This window comes from Phaenicophaeus curvirostris, chromosome 1, assembly GCF_032191515.1.
Source record: "Phaenicophaeus curvirostris isolate KB17595 chromosome 1, BPBGC_Pcur_1.0, whole genome shotgun sequence".
Taxonomy (NCBI): domain Eukaryota; kingdom Metazoa; phylum Chordata; class Aves; order Cuculiformes; family Cuculidae; genus Phaenicophaeus; species Phaenicophaeus curvirostris.
Window position 1 is genome coordinate 69,283,596 of NC_091392.1, and position 20,512 is coordinate 69,304,107.

General features: G+C 39.1%; 1 protein-coding gene across 1 annotated transcript in view; it reads right to left on the reverse strand.

Annotated features, from left to right (window-relative positions):
* PLCZ1 (phospholipase C zeta 1) overlaps positions 1–20,512 on the reverse strand; it is a 58,338-nt gene that overhangs the window by 400 nt on the left and 37,426 nt on the right. The window contains exons 10-12 of the mRNA XM_069849844.1: positions 9,670–9,842; positions 4,629–4,761; positions 3,049–3,198 (exon numbers count right to left, since the gene is read on the reverse strand). Coding sequence (XP_069705945.1) covers positions 3,049–3,198; positions 4,629–4,761; positions 9,670–9,842 — 456 coding nt within the window. The remainder of the gene's footprint in view (positions 1–3,048; positions 3,199–4,628; positions 4,762–9,669; positions 9,843–20,512) is intronic.

Sequence of the window (20,512 nt, forward strand, 5' to 3'; positions counted from 1 at the left end):
CAAAGATGTTATGGGCTGCACACATTTCTGTTCTAGCAAATTAAATAACTTCTGAATCAACAGTGATAGCGCTTTAGAGAAAAATGGTGTTGCATAAATAATGCACTGTCCAGCTGAAGCAGGAAAAATGTGTAGAGTGTTATCTTCTACCATCAAATCTTAAGTCTGTTAAGGATCAGCATTTACAATTTGTTTGGCATTGATTATAGTTTTTGTGTCTACGCTTATTTCCTAGCATTTTGGATTACTCCACTCAAAATATTTCTTGTACACTCCACATGCTCATGCATTTCCAAAACATGAATTCCCCCATTTGTGACTAAAATTAATCATACGGGCACACTAAAGACATGCTGAAAACTTATGAAACAGAGCAAAATAAAACAAAAACTGCTCAAAGTGATGGTTTTACAATTTACAATATTTAAACTTCAGTGTCTGCTATTTAAATTTTTCTCAGACATTGTGAGTTGACCAGGGTTTTTTTTTTTCATTATCCTGAAATATATAAATAAAAGGAAAGTAAAGGGTGATCAGTCTCAAATTTAGGTTGGAGAAAAGTAAGTGTTCTTTAAGAGCAATGTCTTTGTTCTTGTGTAACTCTTCAGCCTTAGCTAAGAATCACAAACAGCTTTATGACTTCAGAACCAGGAAAGAAAAAGTCATTAATAATCTAGTTAAGCTTGATAAAAAAGGAATAGTGCCCATTGCCAGCTCCAACATTTCCCTTCACATCTTCATTCACTAATAAAAGATTGTTTTGTCAGAAACAGCTTTGGAAATTCAATATAGTAAACAGCCATTTTAAATAAGCCTTTCTCCTTGGCCTACTGACTTCTTTGTCTACTCTTTATATGCAGCCTATTAATCACGTAAGAGTCCATTAGCTATGCCAGTACGATAGAAGAAACACTACCAAGGAAAGCACCATAAATATTTTGCTTAATTTGTATTCTTTGTTCTCCAGATTGAAACGTTGCAGATAGGTTCCTTGGAGCTTTGGGATTTGCTTTGTTTTGTTTTAATTTGACTTTTATTGGGTTTTGAGCCTAAACTAGTAGAAAGTGCACAGAACTGTTGCGTTTGTGGTAGTTCTGACTAATCTTTCTTCCTAGATCATATTATGAACAGTTAAAATACTGTCTGAGCAGTTTTTATCTAGAATAAAATACTGCAGTAGAAAAAATAGTCATTATTATCCTTTTGATTTCTGCATTGTAAGTTTGCATTCAGAGACTACATAATGACTTAATAAAACTAAAGAGTACAATTTTAAACTATGGATACAAAATTCTTTAGGAAATAAACAGAATTCTGTGGTCTATCAACACTATTGTAATAATAAAAGCACAGGGTTGTTGTGCCCTAAGTGAAGGACCCGGATTTTGGTCTTGTTAAACCTCATGCCATTGGACTCTGCCCAGTGGTCCAGCCTGTTCAGATATCTCTGAAGAGCCTCCCTACCCTCTAGCAGATCGACACTTCCACCCAGCCTAGTGTCATCCGCAAACTTGCTAAGGGTGCACTCAATGCCTTCATCCAGGTCATTGATAAAGACATTGAACAGGGCTGGAGCCAGCACTGAGCCCTGGGGAACCCCACTTGTAACTGGCCTCCAGCCAGAGTTAACACCATTTACCACCACTTTCTGGGCCGGGTCGTCCAACTAGTTTTCCACCCAGGAGAGTGTGCGCCTGTCCAGGCCAGAGGCTGACAGTTTCCAAAGCAGAATGCTGTGAGAAACTGTGTCAAAGGCTTTACTGAAGTCCAAGAAGTCTACATCCTCAGCCTTTCCCTCATCCAGTAGGTGAGTCACTTTTTCATAGAAGTCAATAAGGTTAGTTTGGCAAGACCTGCCTTTCATGAACCCATGTTGACTGGGCCTGATCACCCAGTTCTCTTGCATGTGCTTCATGACAGCACTCAAGATCACCTGTTCCATGACTTTCCCTGGCACTGAGGTCAGACTGACAGACCTGCAGTTCCCTGAGTCCTCCCTGCGGCCCTTCTTGTAGATGGGTATAACATCAGCCAGCCTCCAGTCCATTGGAACTTCCCCAGTCAGCCAGAACTGCTGGAAGATTATGGAAAGGGGTTTGGCCAGCACATCTGCCAGCTCCTTCAATACCCTTGGATGAATCCCATCTGGCCCCATAGACTTGTGGGTGTCTAATTGGCCAAGCAAGTCTCTAACCACCTCCTCATGGATCATGGGAGCTTTGTTCTGCTCCTCTAACTCCTGGGGATGTACATACAGGGAATAACTTTCCTTACTGTGAAAGACTGAGGCAAAGAAGGCATTAAGTACCTCAGTCTTGTCCTCATCCTTTGTCACAGCTGTTCCCTTTGTGTCCAATAAGGACTGAATATTCTCCCTGCTCCTACTTTTAATATTGGTGTATTTTTAGAAAGATTTTTTATCTTTCACTGAATTGGCCAGTCTGATCTCTAATTGGGCTTTGGCCCTCCTGATTTTTCCTCTGCATGATCTCACTTCTTCCCTGTAGTCCACCCAAGATCCCTGTCCCATCTTCCAAAGTGCATAGACATTCCTCTTATTTTTGATTTCCCCCCAGATCTCCCTGCTGTCTTTGACCCAAGTGTCCTCCAACCATCATATCCCCCACAAGGCCTTCTCTGTTCACAAACAGCAGGTCCAGGAGGGCACCTTCCTTTGTCGGCTCTTTCACCAGTTGTGTGAGGAAGTTGTCTTCCACGCACTCCAGGAATCCCCTAGACTGCTTCCTCTCTGCTGTATTGTACTTCCAGCAGACATCTGGTAGATTGAAGTCCCCCACAAGGACAAGAGCTAGCGATCTTGAGACTTCTCCCAGTTGTTTATAGAAGAGCTTATCAGCTACTTGTTCTTGGCTAGGTTCTATAACAGACTCCCAACACAACATCTGCCTTCTTGTGGGCTCCTCTGATTTTTACCCACAGACACTCAATGCTGTCATCACTACAATCAAGCTCGATGGTATCACAGCACTCTCTAACATAGAGGGCTACCAACTGAGCTGTTACAGATGGCTCACGTAAAAATATTACCTCTTCTCAGGCTCATCACTGGTAAAGTGTATTGACCAAGGAATTCATTTGAAACCAGCGATACTTCATCCTCCACACAGAAACGTATTAATGCCAGTTCTGGAACTTGGATGGTAAAAAAGAAATATTCATCCCATTTAGGGCTCAAAGCTAGTGAAAAGAGAAAATACACAGAATCAAAATGCCATTCCATTTATTCTACTTAATATCTGAATTATTGTATCTGCTATCACTAGTCACAACTGATAAAGATTTGTTCTTGTTCTCTAGGTTTCTGTTTCCATTTAAATAAATGATGAGATTCCCTCTGACTACATTGGTACAGAGGTCCTGTCTTTTGTATAGATGATGGAGTTAAAACAGTGACAGAGTGAAGCTCTTAGAATGAAGCAAACAGAGAGCTTGGAACTTGCTTACTGTGTGCAGGCCAGCTGTTTCTAGGGATTTGCTATGTATTAGCTACCTCACACTATAAATCAAAAGCCTAAGAAAAGTGGTGTCATCTCTTCGAAGACAGTAAACGGGGACAGCAACAGCCTGGTCAAGAGCCTCTGCTCAACTTAAAATTTTCCCTTAGCCATAGCAGTTTCATGGTTTTTCCAAAGCTTTTTTTTTTCTTTTTTTTCTTTTTTTTCAGCATTGAAAATGAGGCAGGAGTTAAATAAACTAAAGTAATAAAGTGATCACTTGACCAAAAATCCCAAAAGAAGAGGTGGGAGAGGAGGGGAATGCTTTATCTTGAGCAGTGTTTATACAGAGAAAAGGAATTCAGCAGCCAGCTATAAAACAGAAAAAGGAAAAACAGATGACAGAGGCACAGAAGAAGAAAGATGACATGGAACCTATAGTCTGAGACATCAAGAAGTTCTGTGTGGTAAATGTAAGGGAGTGCTTGACAACAACTTCACATAGTACATACTTCACCTGCTAAGGAATTAAGACACTAGTCCTACTAGTAGCTTCATTTGAGCTAAGTGATGAAGTCACATAAATTTCCACAGAAAAAATTGCTTTGTATTTACCAACTAGTGTACTAGTTTAGGCTGAAATAAGGTTAATTTTCTTCATATCAACCACTATAGGGCTGTGGTTGGCTTGGATTGGAAATGGCTAAACATCTATCTGCCAATGGGAAGTGGTGAATGAATTCTTTATTTCACTTTGCTTGCATGTACAGCTTTCACATTACTCAATAACCTTTTTATCTCAGCCCATGAGTTTTTTCATTTTTGCACTTCCAACTCTCTCCTCCATCCCACTGGGGGAGACTGAGCAAGTGTCTGTGTGGCACTGAGCTGTTGTCCTGGGCTGTCACAGCAGTGAGTAAAGACAATGCACGCCATCCTCCTTCAGGGGAAACTTACTAGTTAAGAAAGCCTGTGCTTTCTTAACCTACTAGTCTACAAAAATGGCACATAGCATGAAATTCTGCTATGGATTTTGAGCCAGAAGATCCTAGTCCAGAGAAAATCAATTGCACTTTCTGTAAGTACAGAATAGCCTCTTGGGATGGAAAAACAGCAATTCCTCATAAATTATTATTGTGCTTTGTTTGTGAAGACAGACAGACTGATGCTCACCATTGCTCCTTACAACAGAAGTTTTCTGTTTTGCTTGGTCTTGTGGCACACCGTAAATTTCTACCTGCACTAAAGGGTCAGCTTTGTTACTCTTCGACAGGCTACTGGGTGGTAACTGATGACCACAGATGACCTGGAAAATTAGTTATAATATATTCAAATAACTGTAAGGAAGAACTGTACATAGTAGCCATAGTAACAAAAACTTTTCCATGAGAAACTACCGCAAGAATCATATACCAGCCATAAACTATTATAAAAGCAAGTATTAAACACAATACACAATAAAATTAATACTATAGTGCTTCCCATTTAATTTCATTCTTGGCTAGTTTCATAGAATCATAGAATGGTTTGGGTTTGAAGGGATCATTAAAGGTCATCTATTAAAACCCCAGCTGCTGCAATGAGCAGGGACATCTTCAACAAGATCAGGTTGCTCAGAGCTCCATCCAACCTGACCTTGAGTGCTTCCAGGAATGGAGCATCTACCACCTCTCCAGGCAACCTGTTCCAGCATTTTGCCACTCTCATTGTAGAAAAGAAAAAAAATCTGATATCACGCTTTAAATAATAATTTTCAAATTTAAGCTTTTTAAATCAATAACTGGCCATAAAAAAACATTGGTTTCCATGCAAAATAATAATGTTGGAGGAATCAATCTCATAATTTTTGCATTTTCTGAGATCAACTTCACAAATTCCTACTAAAGCTGTGTCTACTAAACCAGTGTTAACACCTACGGTGACATCCGCATTGTGGTACAGGATATGTAGCAAAGTGCCTCACCTGTGATCCTTCTCTTCCATAGCAACACAAAACCACTGTATTTAGTAAGCTCCCTAATGTTTTTCTCCTTAAGTTTAGTTAGATACCTGGAAATTTTATCTCAGACTTCCCTGTAAGCTGGTGCTCAGCCTAAGAAAGTTTTTATGAAAGTCACAACTTTGCTTTCTATCTTCATTTCAGAACACCTGGGAGACAATAACCATCTGTACAATAATCTGCTTTTTAGAAATCGATGTATGGAATGTATCAAGAGAGACATATGAGCCTGCAGCAGAGGTAAAAGATATGACTCTTATGATCCATTTCTCAGGACTCAGTATCAAAATTCATAATGCAGTTTCTTATTCCCCTGTCAATGACCTAAAAAATAAAACCTCATAAATTCTACCTTTTGCTTAGGTTTTTTTTGCAACACCTTGCTCCAGGAAAAGTTCTAGCCTACAGCACTGAAGAACAGTGGCTTAACAAATCCTGATGCTGTCCTCTTTCCTCCTACAAAATAGCTACTACATTCACTAGAAAGCTTTGCAAGATGCAATCATTAATAGATTGACTATTTAAAACCAAGGGAGGTTCTCTTGTCATGCCCTAAATTCCATGACAAAATTCAGCCATATTAGTCAAGTCCTGCTTCCCACTCTTACCCTATTGCTAGACCTAGTCTTAGTTTCCTAAGGGATGGGGAAAGAGTGAGCTTTTTTCAGCACTCTATGACCTAAATTCATAAATTCATAAATTCAATCAATCTTTGAGATCCAAGGTAAAGCAGACATACAGAAACAGTAGCAAATAACATGGTAGGCTCAGAGATTTACATATGAAATACCCTGAATATTTGTATTTCTCCTTCAAAGGCTATATACTATTTGTTATTGGGAATTGTGGCACATCAGCAAAAGAAGGGTATTAGATTCAGTAAAATCAGGCCCTGTGTGATTTTTGTTTTCACTTACATTCTTACCATTCATTCATTCATTCATTCATTCTTTCATTCTTTCATTCATTCATTCATTCATTCTTTCATTCATTCACAGTCGGTCTGAGAGATTTCATACCCAGATGTTCTGTATATTTTCCCTCTGCTAAATGATTTTTCCATTTATCATCAGTAATTCCTCTTTAGCAGAAACTGTTTTTCCTTTGACTCCTGCTCCTGACCCTATTTGTTTTAAGCCACCATTTCCTGATTTTTTCCTGCTGACTCTATGAATAGGGGGCTTTATGCACCCTACAGTATCTTAGCTGGTGGGATGCCATTGCTGCTTTGTATCCTGCACCACATAGCCTGTCTTCTCAGTCTAAAAAGCTGTCTTTCTCTTTTCCAACTTTTTCCAAATACAAAATTTCCAAATTTTCCTTCCCCTTCAGTGATTTAGTCTGTCTCCTGCATTACAGCTGAGGATTTTTCCCTTATGTTAATTAACTCCAGTTCTATACAAATAAGAGCTAAAATAACTGATGACTATGCACAAGTGCTCAAAATCATCCAATGATATCTATTCATAATTGATATGCTCACTGTTAGGACACTAAAATGTTCTCGATTAAGTACATGTATTATGTAAGCATTTTACAGTTGTTATTAGTTAATGTTTTATCTCCTTTATTTATTTCTCGAAAGAAACAAAAAAGCAGTTATACACTAATTTTGTGCTAATTAAATAACAGTTATGGAAGTGGTGTACCATGTAATCAGAAATAGTATTTTTTCTCTGGGAAAAGGTAGTTTTCTAACTAACAAACAATTACAGAATGTCTATTTGACCTCAAAAGAAGGGTTTTTCTAACCCATTAGCTTTAAATTACATGTATTTCTAACATTTTTAAGAAGTAAATAAGATTTTAATTTCAGAGAAGAGGAAATAATTCAAAGGCTTATTGATGAATTCCCCTTTTTACACTTAGATATATACTTTTGGGATGATAAGTACTCTTTTGTGTATAAAATCATAGAATCATAGAATAGTTAGGGCTGAAAGGGACCTTAAAGATCATCTAGTTCCAACCCTCCTGCCATGGGCAGGGACACCTCCCAGTAGATCAGGCTGCCCAAGGCCCCATCCAACCTGGCCTTGAACGCCTCCAGGGATGGGGCAGCTACAATTTCCCTTGGCAACCTGTTCCAGTGTCTCACTACTCTAATGACGAAGAAATTCTTCCTAATGTCTAGTCTATATTTGCCTTTCTCCAGCCTATATCTGTTCCCCCTCGTCCTATCACCACAAGCTTTTACGAATAGTCCCTACCCAGCTTTCTTGTAGGCCCCCTTTGGGTATTGGAAGGCTACTATAAGATCTTCTCCAGGCTGAACAAGCCAAACTCTTTAACAAGGCCAAATGCCGGGTTCTGCACTTGGGGCACAACAACCCTATGCAGTGCTACAGACTAGGGGAAGTCTGTCTAGAAAGCTGCCTGGAGGAGAGGGACCTGGGGGTGTTGGTTGACAGCCGACTGAATATGAGCCAGCAGTGTGCCCAGGTGGCCAAGAAGGCCAATGGCATCTTGGCTTGTATCAGAAATGGTGTGACCAGCAGGTCCAGGGAGGTTATTCTCCTTCTGTACTCGGCACTGGTGAGACCGCATCTGGAATCCTGTGTTCAGTTCTGGGCCCCTCACCACAAGAAGGATGTTGAGGCTCTGGAGCGAGTCCAGAGAAGAGCAACAAAGCTGGTGAGAGGGCTGGAGAGCAGGCCTTATGAGGAGCGGCTGAGAGAGCTGGGGTTGTTTAGCCTGGAGAAGAGGAGGCTGAGGGGAGACCTCATTGCTCTCTATAACTACCTGAAAGGAGGTTGTAGAGAGGAGGGTTCTGGCCTCTTCTTCCAAGTGACAGAGGACAGGACAAGAGGGAATGTCCTCAAGCTCCACCAGGGGAGATTTAGGCTGGACATTAGGAAAAAATTCTTCACAGAAAGGGTCATTGGGAACTGGAACAGGCTGCCCAGGGAGGTGGTTGATTCACCTTCCCTGGAGGTGTTTAAGGCACGGGTGGACGAGGTGCTAAGGGGCATGGTTTAGTGTTTGATAGGAATGGTTGGACTCAATGATCCGGTGGGTCTCTTCCAACCTGGTTATTCTATGATTCCATGATTCTGTGTCACCCCCTTCATGTACTGAAGACGGGGATTGCCCCAACCCAGGTGTAGGATTTTGCACTTGGCTTTGTTGAACCTCATGAGATTCTCACAGGCCCACTTTACCAGCCTGTCCAGGTTCCTCTGGATGACATCCCATCCTTCCAATGTGGCAACTGCACCACTCAGCTTGGTGTTATCTGCAAATTTGCTGAGGGTGCACTTAATCTTGCTGTCAATATCATTGATGAAGATATTAAACAGCACCGGTCCCCGTATGGACCTCTAAGGGACACCACTTGTCATGGATCTCCATCTGGACTTTGAGCCATTGACCACTACCCTCCGAATGCAACCATCAAACCAGTTTCTTATCCACCGTACCATCCACCCATCAAATCCATAACTCTCCAATTTTGAGAGGAGAATGTCATGGCGGACAGTGCCAAAGACTTTACAGAAGTCAAGATGGATCACATCCGTCGGTGTACCTGTGTCTGCTGCTGCAGTTACCCCATCAAAGAAAGCCACTAGGTTGGTCATACAGGATTCGACCCTGATGAAGCTGTGCTGGCTGCCATTAAACACATTCATGTTCTTTATGTGCTTTAGCGTAGCTTCTAGGAGGATCTGTTCCACGATATTCCCAGGCAATAGGGGAGTATGCACAGGAAGATAATGAAACTTAAGCATAAAGCTTCCTATCTTTAGTCTTTGAATGTTTATATTCATCAATTAGCATTACAATAGTAAATGTGGTATTATTATTAACACTAATGAAAATAACACCAAAAGTGCACATTTGGTTTCTGAGTTTTCAGACTTCAGTTACCTCAACTGCAATGGACAAGTCTCTTTGTCAGCTACACCTGTCACACAATGCAAGGGATGTTTCTGTGCACCACACCATGAAAAATCATGTATTTTTGAGACTGTTATAACTTCTGAACAACTTCATATTTTTAGCAAACATGAGTGAACTACAGATGGAAAACCATCCAAGCAGCAGTAGATAATATATGAGTTTTATCATGTTATTAAAAAACAGAATTAAACTATGCAACAAGCAGGAATGGGGTTAAAGTGAGAAATCAATCATAGGTAAGAAATAGATCTGAACTAGATAATGTTTGCTTTCTCATTTTATGGAAAAAAAAAGCCAATAACTAATTAAGCTTACCTTTATTGACAGAGACATTGGGTTACTGTTAATGCCCACATTTTGTGGGGTAAAGGTTGAATTGCAATTTCTCAAGAATTCTGGTTTCAGAATATAGCCACATCCACCATTGTCTAGGAATTTTCCATTTTGCAATTCCATTTGTAGTCCCAGTGTCTGGAAGTTTAAGGCCACTATGAAAAAAAATAATATTTATTTTCATGAATTAGACTTGATACCTTTTAATAAAACGATTATCTGACAGTAATAGTAAAAATATAAGCAAAAGAAATTAAAATATGAATCTTTCAATTCACATGCAAGATCTTGTTTTTTCTCTTAAATTTAGTAGTATTAAATAAAGAATGATTCATGAGCAAAAGTGCACTACTTAGAACGATGTCACTTTCTAAGCCTTACCCTACAGAACTCTTTTTATACTAGTGTTGTGCGTTTTCCTTTTTCTTTCTAAATTAGATCTTGAGGAATATGAAATAAGAGGTCTTCTTTTTTCCATAAAGACTAAATTCACTACTAGTTTCTCTGCAGTGGCAAGACCCTACACCCTGAACCTGCTAACAAAGTACTGATGCAGAAGGCAAAAACATAAGATTGTAAATAAACTAAGTCATGATGCAGAATTTGCTACAAAAAAATGTCACTCAGAAGATCAAGAAGCTTTAGTTTAGAGTTAGAATGTTAGCGCAAATACATGTAAGTTTATAGAAGCAGGCACAATTTTAAAAGTGTTCTTAAATGTATGTGGAGAGACTCTTTTAAGCTCCAGTACTGGTGTTTATTGTTAGTATACACCTGACAGATTTTCCTTTCCTTGGCAGCACAAGACACATTTGGTTTGCTGCAGCAGTCATAAAATAACATGCTTCTTATCAACAGGATATTGTAATTCATGAGATAAAGCCAACATTGAAATAGACCTGTCTAATGAATTTTTTCCCCATTCTGGTACATTGGAGCTTCCTGTCACATTCAAAATAGAAAACATGCAAGTCAAATCAGCGAAATGATAACATGACATGTGTTAAACAGAAAATGATAAAAAGTCATTTACTTGATGGCTTGCTAGGGAAAAAAATGAAGACTTTAAGCAGTACAAGTGACTCTTCATAATAATTCAGGAAGAGGACTTTATTACATGTTCCTATGAACTAATATAAATGTACTGAATGAATATTTGGCAGAATTCAGGTATCTTTATCTCATGTGGAAAATGCAAGAAATTTGGATCTGTTCCACTGCAAAAATAATTTGTCTTTTCACTGCTTTGGTGACTCTTTTGAAAAATTCTGTAGTAAATGACTCAAATAGGAACGGATCTGTAGAGTGAAGCAGCTGGTACCATGGAACTAATATTTGCACTACGCATGTTTTTCGTGGAGTTACTTTCGAAAAGCTCTAGCCTGGTCCCATGACCTCAAAACCAATTAATGGCTGGAATACATCAAGCACTCCCAGAGTGCATCCCATGTTGCATCGGAAAGGAATCCCATCTGTGCCAACTGCGATTGTCTTGCAACATGAATCAAGGTGCGGTAAATAGGAGCAATTGGGAACCTTGCCTAAAAAAACCCAAACAGAAAAAAACAACAACAAACATAACATGCACTCCTGCTTTGAACTAACTGTTAATGTAGATACAGGCACTGATTCTTTCAGCTTATTTTTCTTTTGACAACAGGAATTAAGCTTTAAAATGGTCACATTGCCCATTGCACACCATTATCTGGTTTTAAGAGGGTAAGTATTCTTTGGGTATGAGTTTGTCAGTGATTCACAGTTTGTCTTTTATGACTCAACACATCATCCAGAAACAGATCCAAATGTGGTGCTATGTGACCCTTGTTTTATCTTAATACATTGACTCAAGCAGCGCAATGAATGCTACAGAGCTACACCCCTGAGGCCCCTTGAAGCCTGGGCCCTGGCATGATTTACAGATAACCCAAGATCTCAGTCCATAGGTAATTCCTATGTTATAGTTCCAGAACAAGTAGTTTAAGAAGCGTAACTGAGATTAGGCAAATCAAACAGTCACAGCTTCAAATAGCAGCTTCCACATGATGAAACAAATAACATGATTGCACATAATGAGACTATTGCTAAATTTTCCAAGCTTCATAGGCTACTAAGTAGGAAACTCTGATTTAGCAACAGAAATAAGCAAAGGAGAATACTTTACATTTTATCATATTAGGAAAATTACTTTTGCAGCACAAGCAAAGGGCAACGTTATTATGGGCTGATATCTTCAAACATACAAGACTGTATTTAATTCAATTTTACCTTAGACTAAGTTAAAAACACACTGAACAGTAGTTTCAATTTACCTACTGATTTCCCAATATTGCAAGTTGTAACCCAATTAAGGTAAGTGAATGTGAAATTTTGTATTACATTCTCTGAGATGTGTGCCTCTACTACAACAGTTTGCAATGTTCATAGCTGCTTGGGGCCTCCTAGGGCAATGCTTTACGGTGTACTCTTGATGCATGCTTTTTTCTTTTTAATCAGGTGCAGTTATAAAGCTTACACGTTTTGAGAAAGTTAATAAATTAAAAAAAGGTTTTTATTGTCTAGCAGTGTGATCCTAGTGACATTTTTTCTGCAAAGAAGACTGAATTTGTACTCAATGTTTCATCTTACTTCGTTGAATTCAAGAACAGAATTGTCAATTAAGTGCATGTGTGAAGAGAGCTTTAAGCTGCTGGTTCCACTTGGAAAGAAGCCTAAATATGCTTACTATGAAGCCATCTGAACATCAGATAATCTTAATGTATGGTTTTCATGAGAAAGTACCGGCATCTAAAGTTTAGCACTGTGTAAAATGAACTTTCTCCTCAGTCCCTACATTAAGCACCAAAAGCCTTTTCACATTGGCATAAAAATCAAAACAACAGAGTAAATCATGGGTCTGGAGGACAATCTAGGCAAAGGAATTCCTCAGTGTTATTCCTGCATCAGAAATAGAACTAAGTTTTCCTGGAACCATGAGGCTGAATCTCCTTCAGATCAGAGTATTTAGTACTCAAGTCTTACAAAATATCAAAGCTGCCATGGTTGTCCCCATTAGCCCAAGATGTAAATAATTTTATATAGCAAATGCAATTTAAAAAATAGCCTATCTCCAAAAAGATGAAAAAATCCATAACGCACAGAGGAATACAAAGGGTATATTTTCATCCCAAACCTCTGTATCACAAGCTGCTAACTGAATTCAGTCCCACAACTAATAGCAGAACTAACCACAATCTAAGTATTCAAATACAAGCACTACTCTTCAAGGTAATTCATTTTCAGACTGAAAATTAAAGTGAGTACTGGGTTTCTTAGATTTTTAAGGCTCTGATTTTAAGGTCATTAAGGAAAACTGAATGTCTTTTGTCTGTGATGCTGTCTGTCAATTAATATTCCTATTCAGACTTTTAAATCATCATTTTTAATATTTTATTCTTTGCTTCCTGATTCTATTAGCTATATTATGACCCTAAGGTTTAATATATTTTCTGCATCTAAAACAGAAGATTTAAAAATGGATAAGCATGCATTTGTCACTGATTTTCCTTAAAATTAGTTACTTAATTGTTTTTTTATAGCAATTAAAATTCATCTCAAAATGTCTGAATTTTATGCAATCTTCAAAAATATCACGCGCAAAGAGCACTCAGCACCAATATTCCTGTCTCCATGATTGACTTCACTCTAAGGAGATATAATAGATCACATTTCCAACACTTTCATCAGTCTTGTTGCCATCCCCTCAGAACTTTCCAGGTGTCTGTGTTCTTAAAATGGGATGCTCACAGTGATGCAACACAACTTCTGAGCCCTATATATCAAATATTTTAATAGAATTCCACACAGACTGGGAAACATTAGGAAAACAGGATCATATCCCAATGTTCTGGCATATTTTGTTGTTGGTTATGAGATAGTCTATGTGATTGGATTTGAAGACACTGCATTCATTCCACCTTAGCACTCCCAGATGGGCATTGACTCTCTATCCTTTTTTCCTCCCATGTAGGTCACAGCTGCATTCAATCCATCACTGGCCAAATCTACTGAAATATTTTCAGAAATCCTAATTTTACTACGTGGTCCACTTTATTTTTTTCAGAGTGATGTAGATAGCTTTTAAAAAATTTCATCCACGGCCTGAATAGTCATGCTAGCTGAGTACGTGTTTACTCAAAATGTGGATTAAAAGGGAAGATATTCAGTCATAAGATTATGAGGAAAACAACTGTCAACACCTGAAGGAAAGATAAACTGTAACATGACAACAAATTGTCACCCGTTACATATACCAGAAAGCAAGCATTCATTTAATGGAAGCAGCAAACACAGCAGAAAAACCTATCATAAGTAAACAAATTCTAACCAAAATATGATAAAACCTTCATCATCTGAATGGCAAACAAAACACTAATTTCTAAGCCCTGTGCAAACATTAACCATCACAATATCCACAAATACAAAAATATTTCCCTTTTAGTATATTGAAAGTACTATTAAGTCTAGTATTTAGTCTAATGGAGTTTGCACAAGAGAAATCCAATGCATACTGCAATACCCTCCTCACTACCAGCAGATGTGAGGAAGATAAAGTGCTGTATCACCAGGTGGTCAGAAAAAGGCAAGTTGGGAAGATGTTGGAACATGGTGGTTTCTAAACACTTATTTCATCTGGCTCTGAGAAACTAGAAAGACTTCCAGTATAATTAAGATACTGCCAAATTACAGCTGTCTCCTCAGGCTGCTCTGAGCCTGAGCAATAGCTGCTGTTCTGGTCCTGTCTTGACATGTCATTGATCCCCATTGCCATCTCTGGGTGCTTGTTAATTTGAGCTCAAGGACACACTGTCCAAAGTCAATCTTTTAAGTGTCCTCAGCATCCCCTTTGCCTTGGGCTTTATTAGTTTTTTCAGTCTTTACACAGCTTTTACACTTTGGCTAAGCCAGTGAATAGGTTAGATCCCACCCAAACTTTACGAACAAGGACGCATGTCTACCAGAAAAAAAAACCAAAGTATGGAGTGATTGATTCCCTTACAGCAAACAGCAAACCTACTTAACTAGTTAGTATAAATTTTTATATACAAACTGTTTCTCATCTTTTTTTCTGTCTAAAAAATTAGTCAAATTGTATATACTTTTTTCCCTTTCCTTACAAAATAAACTGAGGCTTTAGCTACTCAGACTATTCAACCACCCTGGCGTATGTTGGAAAAGTAGCACAGCAAGCTGTAGGTAATCCAGGAGACTCTTACAGTGCACTGAAGATAATTTCTTAGCCCAGGTAATAGACACCCCTACCCGAGGGGATGCAATACTGGACCTGATGATCACTGATACAAGTGAGCTCATCAGTGACCTCAAGACTGGAGGAAGCCTGGGCTGCAGAGATCACGCCTTGGTGGAGTTCAGGGTCCTAAGGGATAAAGGACAGGTGAGGACTATAGTCAGGACCCTACATTTCAGGAAAGCAGAATTCCGGCTCTTTGACAGGCGTCTTGGGTGGACTACAGGGAGGAAGTAAGATTGTGCAGAGGAAAAATCAGGAGGGTTAAAGCCAAACTCGAGATCAGATTAGCCAAGTCAGTGAAAGATAATAAAAAATCTTTCTATAAATGCATTACCAATAAAAGGAGGACCAGGAACAATATGCAGTCCTTATTGGATACGAATGGAACAACTGTGACAAAGGATGAGGACAAGACTGAGGTACTTAATGACTTCTTTGCTTCAGTCTCCAATAGTAAGCTAAGATGTTCCCCGTGTGTACATCCCCAGGAGTTAGAGGAGCAGAACAAAGCTCCCATGATCCAAGAGGAGGTGGTTAGAGACTTGCTTGGCCAATTAGATGCTCACAAGTCTATGGGGCCGGATGGGATCCATCCAAGAGTATTGAGGGAGTTGGTGGATATGCTTGCCAAACCCCTTTCCATCATCTTCCAACAGTCCTGCCTGACTAGAGAAGTTCCACTTGACCGGAGGCTGGCTGATGTTTTGCCCATCTACAAGAAGGGTCGCAGGGAGGACTCAGGGAACTGCAGGTCTGTCAGTCTGACCTCAGTGCCAGGGAAAGTCATGGAACAGGTGATCTTGAGTGCTATCATGAAACACATGCAAGAGAACCGGGTGATCAGGCCCAGTCAACATGGGTTCATGAAAGGCAGGTCTTGCCAAACTAACCTGATCACTTTCTATGACAAAGTGACTTGGCTGCTGGATGAGGGAAAGGCTGTGGATGTAGTCTTCCTGGACTTCAGTAAAGCCTTTGACACAGTTCCCTCATGAAATTCAACAAGGCCAAGTGCAAGGTCCTACACTTGGGTCGGGGCAATCCACAGTTTCAATACAGGATGGAGGATGATGTGACTGAGAGCTGTCCTGCAGAGCAGGGGGTGCTGATTGATGAGAAGTTTGACATGAGTCTGCAATGCGCGCTCGCAGCCCAGAAGGCCAGGCATATTCTGGGCTGCATCAAAAGAAGCATAGCCAGCAGGTCAAGGGAAGTGATTCTGCCCCTCTGTTCCTCTCTCATGAGACCCCACCTGGAGTATTGTGTCCAGGTCTGGAGTTCTCAGCATAAGAAAAACATGAAACTGCTGGAACAAGTCCAGAGGACGGCTAAAAGTATGATGAGAGGAATGGAGCACTTCCCATACGAGGACAGGCCGAGAAAGTTGGGGTTGTTCAGCCTACAGAAGAGAAGTCTCCAAGGAGATGTTATAGCAACCTTCTGATAAGTGAAGGGGGCCTACAAGAAAGCTGGGGAAGGAATTTACAAGGGCATGAAGTGTTAGGACAAGGGGCGATGGCTTTAAATTGGAGGGGGCAAGATTTAGAATAGATATAAGAAGGAAATTCTTCGCAATGAGGGTGGTGAGGCACTGAAACAGCTTGCCCAGGGAAGATGTGGATGCCCCATCCTTGGAAATGTTCAAGATCAAGCTGTACGTGACCTTGAGCAGCCTGGTCCAGTGCAACGTGTCCCTGCCCATGGTAGGGGCATTGGAAATAAATGATCTTTAAGGTCCCTTCCAACTCAAACCACTCTATGATCATAATTTCTGGGTTTGCTTATCACTGATGCATTTTTAAGTGGATGATCTTACTGTACAGAAACTTAATTTATGAATGACTTACAGCATCATGTATTGTGATGTAGTAAGAGGAACTACTCTTCTGAGAACTGAGGAACATGCATAACTGTCTGACACATCATGCTCAGCATGTGCAGTCAGTCTGTTCTTATTTCTCTGGGCCAATTCAACACTGTTGCTCAAAAGACACCATCATTAGAAATATTAAGAATTCAGTCATTCTAATGTTTCTAATATCTGGCATTGTTCCTACTTAATTACAAGTAGGTCTACTGGAAAAACTGTCAGGTGATTAAAAATCATCCATCGTCCAAGTATATATACAACTGGTTTTAAGTAGGGAGCTTCTCTTCTGAGGTTATCCTGGGAGAAGTATCTAAAGCATTTCTGATAAACTATGGAATCTAAAATCTAAATTGATTTCTGATATTTAGTTAATGTCTCAATCTGAAAGTTACACTTCAGTGTAAGTCTGAGTATATTTTGGTTTTCATTTCACTTATTTCATTCCTGGAATAGATACTTTTTCAAAGTAATGCTTAAATTTTTTTTGCCTTGTTCTTCTTGGCAGAACAGTATATATTATCAGCTTCTCTTTCCTGCTTTAGTCTGGGTCAGTAACACAGGATTTAGGACAAGGTCAGCAAGGACTTCAGAGACAAATGCGTATCTGCAATTTTTTCTGTCATTTTTTTAAATTAACTATATTTCAGATAAATTATTTAATATTCTATTAGTTGTCTGCAGTCATGAATTTAGTGAAGATAGCTGGGAAAATTGTCTTCATTATTACTGTCAACTAAATGTTGACAAAATGAAATTACTGTCTTTCTTTGCTTTTAAGTGAAATTCCAGTATCTATTACACACGCGCGCACACACACACACACACAAAAAAAAACCTGCCTAAAGGGAAGCAGGCTCCAGAGTAAACAAGAGGCAGCCAAAAAACTTGGCAGTTATAGACTGCAAGTCAAATGTGAAATCTTTGGTCAAATTACCTCCCAGCCCTTGAAGCCATTCCAAAGGAAAGGTGAGTGTTATTAGATAGCTTCATATATCAGGCTGATATTGTTCCACCTGACTTGTAGATGTCTAAGCATGACTCAGCTACCCCACTACAGCTAGTGAAGGTCTAATCAATGAAGTTTAAGGGACAGTGTAACCAAAAGTGAAGCCATACTTGAAATATGAGATTAATCACATCCCTGGATTCTAATAGCTGTCCCATTGGACAGGAAACTTATGGGAGCAAACAGTAGGAGATGAAGAAACCCTTTTAGGGGGGTTTCCAGAAATCATGACAGCTATATGTCTTATTACAGCTGTGGATTTTTTTCCAACCACATTACTTTGTTAATAAGCACTCTTCTCTGTTTGGAATCTTCATATTATGTCTTGACAACACACCGTTCAACAGTATTTAGTAAGATTAATGTCAGTTGTGCAAGATCTAGTTTTCACTTCCTAAAAATGAATTCTTTGACTATTAAAACCGTATTAGGAAGAAAGTAATAATATGGGAACTAACCACACTCCTTGCCTTTCCTTCAGCTAATTTATGTTGACTTATCCAGTCCCTGAAACCTCAACAAGAGAGTGGAGAACCAAGAGATGGTTTTCTAGGCCTTCTTATTTCATTCTCCCAAGGCATTATTTGGCTTGGAAGCTTACAGGAAATCTTTCCTGTCTTTCTCATAGCAAATTTTCCATGAGTCAGTTGTTGGATAAGACCAAAGCAAGCCCAAACAAAGAATGAGCTCTAGATTGGAAGAATAATTGTACAGAATAGCCTGGGCATGTTTTTGCCATGAAATGTATGACGTGACAGACTCATTCCCCGTCTTTGAGCAGAAGAGGTGTTTCAGTTCAGGACAAAATCCCATTTTGGAAAGGCAGTTTAAGATCTATTTGATGACTTGAGACAAATTACTAGGTTTTTAGAAGAAGAATGAATAAAGATGAAATGCTATGATGTATTTGCATTTTCTGTGTCATAGACAATGTTTAGAGTTAAGTCATCTGCAAGGTTTTAAGGATTATGAAGAGCTTTGTTGTATTCTAATAACCTAACCAGGAATAAAAATAAAAACATTAAACTGTGTCACAAGTATGGCACTTCACAAATTTTACTAGAAATTCAAGCAAATATTCAAAGCTATAATGTGATAAATATTCTCAGTTTGCAAACATACACCCAACCGAAAATTCCAAAGAAAATTGGTGATTATGTGCCCTCTGTTTTCTTTATGAAGCTTCCCAAAGTCTGCCTTTTCTCTAAATTTTTACTCATAGAATCATAGAATAGTTTGGGATGGAAGGCTCCTTAAAGATCAACCAGTTCCAAGCCCCGTGCCATGGGCAGGGACATGTCCCACTAGATCAGGCTGCCCAAGAACCCATCCAACCTGGCCTTGAACACCGCCAGGGATGGGACATCCACAACTTCCCTGGGAAACCGGTGTCAGTGCCTCATTTTGAACCCAAGCAAAGTCAGACTTGATGGTCATTTTAAGTTGTACAGGTGAAAAATACCAAGATCTAAATAAGTAGGTTTCTGTTCCCTGTGTAGCTTCAGAGGTTAAAATCAGAACTAGTTGAAGAAATGTTTGTCATTCTCTTTTTCCTGCATGGTTTTTTCTGATGTTATTGCCCACAAAATTCAGCTGAAAAACAGTTGTGACAAAATTGTGTTTTGATATCACAGGTCAAAACAAAAAACTACAAGAAGTAAAATGTTTCATATAAGTACTGGAACCTTCACAGCAGCATTTAAATATTTATGAGTGCTCCAGGAAACATATGGTCTATATAACCTCTTCCAAAACAAGATTCTGTACCTGCCATACCATGGTTTTCTCATATAACTTATGACACGTTTTGGTCATTCCTGTAGATTGTTTTGACACAGGGATAATGTTTTCCACTGCATACAAAGGACATCTTCAAAAAGATATTTAAGCCTCTATTTTTATTTTCACTGCAGCTCTCTTTTGTTTTGTTTCTTTCCCATCCGTTTTTCTCAATCAATATAATACACCTCATATCTGTTTATTTTAATAACTGTCTTGGATTTTCTTTTCCAACATAAAACTTTACTTTCCATTTTATTTACTAAATAAAAAGGAGATATGGGTATGCCAAACCAGTTCTTTCCAGTGCCACACTGCAGTTGTATGCAGGAGGCATACTAATTTGCCCAGACTATAAAAAGTTATTCTAGGCATTTTTCTCTGTAAGACCTCTTTGTTCACAAAACCTATTCTGTTCTTACAAGTTTCAGGTTTCAGAGAATGGACGCTGAATGCACAGTGATATCCAAAAGCAATTTTGTGGAAACTACTTTCTACTGTGGTTTGTAACTTGCCTTTCTCTGGAAACCAGGATTATACAATTACATAATTCTCATTCTCAGACCAAACAAATCTTGAGCCTGTTGAACTATTTCATCCTGCTTTATCTGAGTGCCAGGCTGCTCTGAGTTAATATGTTTCAACCAATTTAAAGAAAAGCACTGTTTTGGGCCTGTAATTAAGGAAGTGGAGGAATAACTTAGCTCTCATCACTCACATGATACGGAGACCTGTCAGGCAGTAATATATGTAAGCTTGAACAAAACTTAGTATGGTTTCTTTGCCCAGTCAGATTAGTTATGGATGTCAGAGGAACTTAAAGGTGAGAAGGGAAAGTGAGCAGGTGTGGGGAGGGTTAGAGCAGCTGAGGAAGGGAAATAGG